At 42.8% G+C, this 5986-nt stretch overlaps 1 protein-coding gene across 1 annotated transcript; it reads right to left on the bottom strand.

The window, feature by feature from the left end:
* Positions 1-1398: 1398 nt before the first annotated feature.
* On the bottom strand, positions 1399-3594 carry LOC143882958 (uncharacterized). Its single transcript, XM_077386330.1, has 3 exons — positions 3227-3594; positions 1944-2695; positions 1399-1829 (listed from the first exon to the last, which is right to left on the bottom strand). Exons 1-3 carry the CDS (start codon positions 3592-3594, stop codon positions 1399-1401), a joined length of 1551 nt encoding a protein of 516 aa, XP_077242445.1.
* Positions 3595-5986: the final 2392 nt, after the last annotated feature.

Here is a 5986-nt window from a genome sequence, read left to right as displayed (position 1 = left end):
TGTATTGTTTTATGCCTTGACAAATGGAGAGTTTTATTTGCATATCTATACCCTTATGTTTTAGAAACACTCACCCCATCTTTTTGTTGATGACAAAGGGGGAGAAGTTTTAGGTAAATTGTACTAAAATGTGGCAATCACCTTGTGTGGTGTCATCATAAAAAAAGGGGGAGATTGTAAGCCCAATGGTTCCTACCTTGGAAATCTTCTATGTTTTGATGATTCCAAACACAAGTTAATTTGTGTTGTATTTCTAATGTGCTTGATGTTTCAAGTGCATGTATTGGAAATCAAGCTATAAAACACTAAAGTCAAGGAAGCATGGATCAAGGCTTGAATTATCTTGAAGAACAAATGAGCCAAAGAGAAGAACAAGGCTTGAACCAACCATGGATATCATGTGAAGCCAAAAGATTCAAGAAGATGATCTATGATGACAATGAAGACTTGAAGAGATGAAGACATTTAAGAAATCGAGTGTTTGTCAAGTCTTAGAATGTAAAAGTCCAATATTAGCTTAGGACCTATGAGAGGACCAAGGAGCACTTAACAAGGCTTAAACATACTCTATTAGGGTCCTTAAACATGATAAATACCTTGGGACAAGCCTTAGAGAACACACCCAAAAGATAGACTTCATTGGCACTTGCTTAGTAGTTCAATTAGTGACCTCAAACCTTAATTTAATAATAATTAGTCCAAAATTTTTTGAAATATTTTTGAAAATATTTTTTATAGATAGATCTCCTTATTCTAATATTCGTAGAGTACAAGAACGTCGAAATCCGATGAGAAACGAAGAATAAATGAATTTTACAAGTTAGCTGCTGCAACCTGGAAAACCAGTTACGGACCTCCGTGTATGGAACTCCGTGGGATATCACGGACGTTTGTGGAGACACTTGGACCAAAATAAAAAATGGCTAACGGCTAGCACGGAACTCCGTGCGTAGCCTCCGTACTAGTCGTTGGGAGCCCCATCGGCTAGTTTTGGTCTCCCTTGCCTATATAAAGGTCTCTAACCTTTCTAAACTTGATTCTAATACTCCTAAGCCTAACTTGAACATATTTCGAGTTGGAAAAACACCCTTGAGCCACTCTTGGTCTATTTGCAAAGGATTGGGCATAGGACTTCATTGTATATATTTGAGAGTTGTTTTATGAGTACTTGAGAGATTGATCTTGCCTTTGTGTTTTCATTTTCTTTTTCAAATGATTTACATCTTTGAATCAAATCTTTGTTTACATTAATCAAATCATTGTTCATTTGATTCAAAGTATCATTTGAGGATGAGACATTATCAATTTCATTTGTTAAAGATTTCACTTGATTTTTCAACATTGAAATTGATAAATTGAGTTTCTTATTTTCCTTTAAAAGATTTTCACATTTTGTACTCAAATCCTTATCAAATTAAGGTGCCAATGAAGTCTATCTTTTGGGTGCCCCACGAGGACTGGCAGTTCTATGGTTCCCACCACTTTGACGACCTCCCCAGCAAACCCATAAAGTTCTGTGGTAGAGGGTTTCGAGAGATCGTCTTTGATGCCCAGTTGTTTGAAGGCTTGATAGTATAAGACATCGGCGGAACTTCCATTGTCGACCAAGATCTTCGGTGTTTCGAAGTTGGCGATTAACATGGTGATGACTAGAGCGTCGTTGTGTGGCAAGATCACATTGTTCAGATCAGCACCGGCGAATGAAATCGTGTTATCAGCTTTCAACTTCTCAACTTTCAACTTCTTGTCGGGGATATGTACTGAGTTGAGTTGGCGGGCATAAGCCTTCCAAGCGGCCGAGGAGCCTCCTCCAGCGGTTGGCCCTCCAACTATGGTCGTAACGAGTCCAACTGGCTCGAAGGATTACTCTATTCCTGGAGGGCTTGCCGAGGCTGAAAACTTTGCTCGGCTTCCCCGCGATGGGGATCTTTGTGGACTTCTACCTCTGGGCGGACTGGGAAATCGGGGTTCTCTTTTGTCTTGGCCCCCACCCTTGACATAATTTCTTAGATGCCCCCGTTTGATCAGCAGTTCAATCTCTTCTTTCAAGTGCCGACACTCGTTGGTGTCATTTCCGTGGTCTTTGTGGTATCTGTAGTATTTGGACTTGTCCCTTTTGTTGCTTTTGCTCAACATCTTGGCTAGCCATCTGAGGAAGTCTTCATATGTTATGGTTGCCAAAATCCGGGCTCTAGAGGTGTTGAGTGGGGTATAGTTTTCCTCTCTTCGAGGTGGGCTCCTATCTTTTCGGGGTGCTCCATCTTCTCGCCTGTTCTTCTGGTTTGACGGTTGTTCATTTCTTTTTGATTGGCCGCCATGCCTGTTATTCAGGGCAGCCATCGTATCTTCTACTGAGATATATTTTTCTGTTTTTGCTATGAGATCGGCCAACGAAGTTGGTGCCTTCCGCGCTATCGATCGTTTAGCTCCCGATAGCAGAGCATTTAAGGCTATTGATGGATCCAAGTTAGTTATCTGCAAGGCTTCCCTGTTTAATCGGCACACAAAGTCTTTCAAAGACTCATCGCGTTCCTGCCTCAGTGACATGAGTGATGCAACTATCTTCTTGGGTCGACGACTACTCATGAAGTGCTGAACCAAATTGTCTACGAGATCTTCGAAGGAGCTAATGGAATTTGGCCTTAGGCCCGCATACCAATCTCTAGCAGCATCTACCAGTGTGGTCGGGAATGCCCTGCACAAGAATCCATCTGAGACCTTATGCAACAGCATCATGGTCCTGAAGGTCTCTAGATTGTCCACGGGATCAGTTGTCCCATCATATTGGGGGATCGGTGGCATTTGAAAGTCTCGAGGAGTTGGCGCATTTAGAATGGCTTCCGTGAACAGAGGCTTGCTGTTTAAGGCTTTGAGGTCCGGATTCTTTTGGACTTTGGCTAACTCCTTGATTCAATGATTGATTTCTTCAAGTTTGCGCTCTACATGTTCATCCTTTTTATCTTCCTTTCCTTCTCTGCGTCTTTTACGTTCTTGCAGAGGGCTAGAGGCGGAGTCTGATCAACTCTCGGATCTCTTTTTTTGCGCTTGGCATTTTTCTTGGCCTCTGATATTCCTCGGACCTTGCTGTCGGTTTACCGATCTGGACCGATCTCGTCGGTGATTTCAACTTGGTGATGAGGATCATTCTCGTAGTCCGTCTCTACTCACCGAAGGATACAGGTCACGACTGTGTCGGGAATATCGGTTGGACGAGCGGGGATGAGACCTGGAACAGTTACGCAGCTCTTCGTGCCTTTGAAACATCCCTTTCCTTTGCACGCATGGTTCTGGGGACAGCGGACACTCAAGAGGAGGATGAGTAAGAATCCTGACCTGCTTAGTCAGGTCGGCGACTTGTTGTATCATTTGGTTGAATTTCTCTACGGGGAGCTGCATGACTGGTGCGACCGATCGCTGCTCTTCTAGTCCTTGATCCCCTAAACGGACTTCAGCTACGATCTGCGAAGCTAGGCGTCTGTTCCTAGGAGGAGCGCTAGGAAGCGGGGGGTCTCTAGGTGGTTGCTGAGAGTGGGCCCCTCGTCTTGATCCCGTGCCTCGACCTGAGCCTGCATGGTTGCTCTTCCTGCCTGCCATGTGGGAGATTGGGGACGGCTTTTTGTTCGAGTCCCACGGACGGCGCCAAACTGTTGTGGTAAAAAACAATTAATGTGAGTTGGCAGCCCAAGAAAATCAAACCTGACTGGGGAACGATCGAGTATCAGAATGAATGTCGATTTGATCGTCCAGAAGGGGAGGTACTGTACCAAGACGAATCCAAGATGAATCCTGCACAAGGTAGCACCCGATCAGAAGGCCAACCCAGGGGATAGTCTCCGGACAAACTCTCTGATGCTTAAGTCAGTATATGACATCATCTATATGCCGTATAGAGCAAAAATAGTAATGAGCAGTGCTTTTTTGGGTTTTGGACCCTACCTTGGAGCCTTCGATGGCTATTTAGAGTAAGTGGGTGCAGTTGATTTACCTTTTTGCCCCTTTGACAGGTGTCACCCTGCAATTGGGTAAAGTGTGGTTTCTCTCTTGCTTACTAGGGTTAGATTTTTAATTAATCCCTGCTGATAAGGGTGAATAGGAGATTATCATTCAGGGACACGTGTTGCGCATTGATTGGATGACACTGTTAAATCCTAGTCATGGTGATTGTGTGTCTTAACCGTTGGCATGGGTCTTTTGTATGATGATCAAGACCATCGATTATGGTCTGCCGCCTTGAGGCTAAATGATGCTCATGGGTCACCACCAAGTACACAATCCTAGCCATTAGATCATAGCTACACACTGTAAGATCATGGTTTTAGTGAAAGCCTCAAAAACTCCGTAGTTTGAGGGTGATTCGTGAACATAATATGTAAGAGTTAAGATATTATGATTAAGAAGATAATGTGGAGCAGGCTTGCAAAATATGACATTATGAAATCTTACGCTAGCAAAATGGAATCCGTTCTGTTAAAAAAAAAAGACGAAATTCTCTGATGTGACACATGCGCAAGAAGACAAGGAAGTGAGCTAGAATCCCCCACGAAATGGGGTGAAGCTATTGGCACTAACCCTTTCCAAGTTATCTCAAGAGTGAGTTCCCACCAAGATTTCCATTACAACATCTTCAGTTATAGACCAAATTTTTTATTGATGGTTTGCAGTTTTCATTTTGTATTTGTAGGTTATATGAGTAGTGAATATGCATGTATTATTCGATAAATTCTAAGAGCAGTTGGGTTTTGGAAATTAGTGAAAGCGATCTATTTCTAGGAAAACAAAAACAATGGACTTCTATAAAAATGGAGATGAGGCTGCTAACATCTGTGATGTGGTCTTCATTTTAACTCTCACTCTCACTAAAAGCCCTAACCTGCTTGATGAACTTCCCACCCACTGCCTTCCCTTTCATAATACATAGAAAAGTTTGAACCTTTTCCAGGAAAGAATCAGTTCCCATGAAAAGAACAATTTAGGATGAATCAGACCACTTATAAGAAAGGAACATCAAATGTTAAAGGGGAAAACAAATGCATGACTAAAACAAAATACAACAATCAGAGACAACAGTACCATTACAGTTGATTCCTACACTCTAAACAGGAAAAGACAGATGCAATACTCCCATGGGATGTGGGTTACATTCTCAGGTGGCTTTCTCAAATTTCCTCTTTCCATTCACGTTCATTTTAGCAGCAGCTCTAACCAGAAAAATCCTTACCTCTACATCTATCTCTACATGGAAACAATAAAAGTGTGGAATGTCAGAATATAGTAAAGATGCTCCACATGTTATGCCCTGTCATCATTCCTTGTTATCTCCTCCAACTACTTGCTCTTCCATAGTACCAGCAGTCATCAGATTGTCAAAGTTTTCAGTCTTCCCAAGCAGTATTGTTGGGGGTTCCACGTGAAAGCGATAATAGTCCCACATCGGAAAAGTCAATGGATGTGGATTCGCTTATAAGGGATGGGCACCCTCCCTCTAACAGCTAGATTTTAGGGGCGAGTTCTACCCTGTTAAGAGTCCCTACAAGTGGTATCAGATCGAGCTAGGGCGTGGTAACCCCGGTTTGCTTCCGAGGGCGGGAATGTCCTTCGGGGAAGAACTCAGTAACCCCGATAATGCCTGCGAGGACGGAATAATCCCTCGGGGTAGATCTCGTAGTTCCCATGTTGCACCCACGTGGGATTGTCCACGTTGCTTCCACGTGGAGGGGGGAGATTGTTGGGGGTTCCACGTGAAAGCAATAATAGTCTCACATCGGAAAAGTCAATGGATGTGGATTTGCTTATAAGGGATGGGCACCCTCCCTCTAACAGCTAGCTTTTAGGGACGAGTTCTACCCTGTTAAGAGTCCCTATAAGAAGTATCTAAATCTACATCAAAGAAAAAATCAACAATTGATGGTTAAAATAAGGCATATAATTAAAGGATGCGAAGATCAAGAACTTAATGTGAAAAAAAAAGTAAATAACAAAAAATTAA

The sequence above is a fragment of the Tasmannia lanceolata genome, unplaced genomic scaffold (assembly GCF_043159265.1).
Source record: "Tasmannia lanceolata isolate RefF3 unplaced genomic scaffold, GAP_Taslan_0.1 ptg000008l, whole genome shotgun sequence".
Taxonomy (NCBI): domain Eukaryota; kingdom Viridiplantae; phylum Streptophyta; class Magnoliopsida; order Canellales; family Winteraceae; genus Tasmannia; species Tasmannia lanceolata.
This window is presented reverse-complemented; position numbering and strand designations above follow the sequence as displayed.

Coding starts and splice junctions, on each gene's coding strand:
- LOC143882958 (XM_077386330.1), bottom strand. CDS start 3,594: ATGGCAGGCAGGAAGAGCAACCATGCAGGCTCAGGTCGAGGCACGGGA. Junction 2,696..3,226: donor GAGCTGCGTAACTGTTCCAG/GTCTCATCCCCG, acceptor ATTCTTGTGCAG/GGCATTCCCGACCACACTGG. Junction 1,830..1,943: donor ATTTCCCAGTCCGCCCAGAG/GTAGAAGTCCAC, acceptor TTACGACCATAG/TTGGAGGGCCAACCGCTGGA.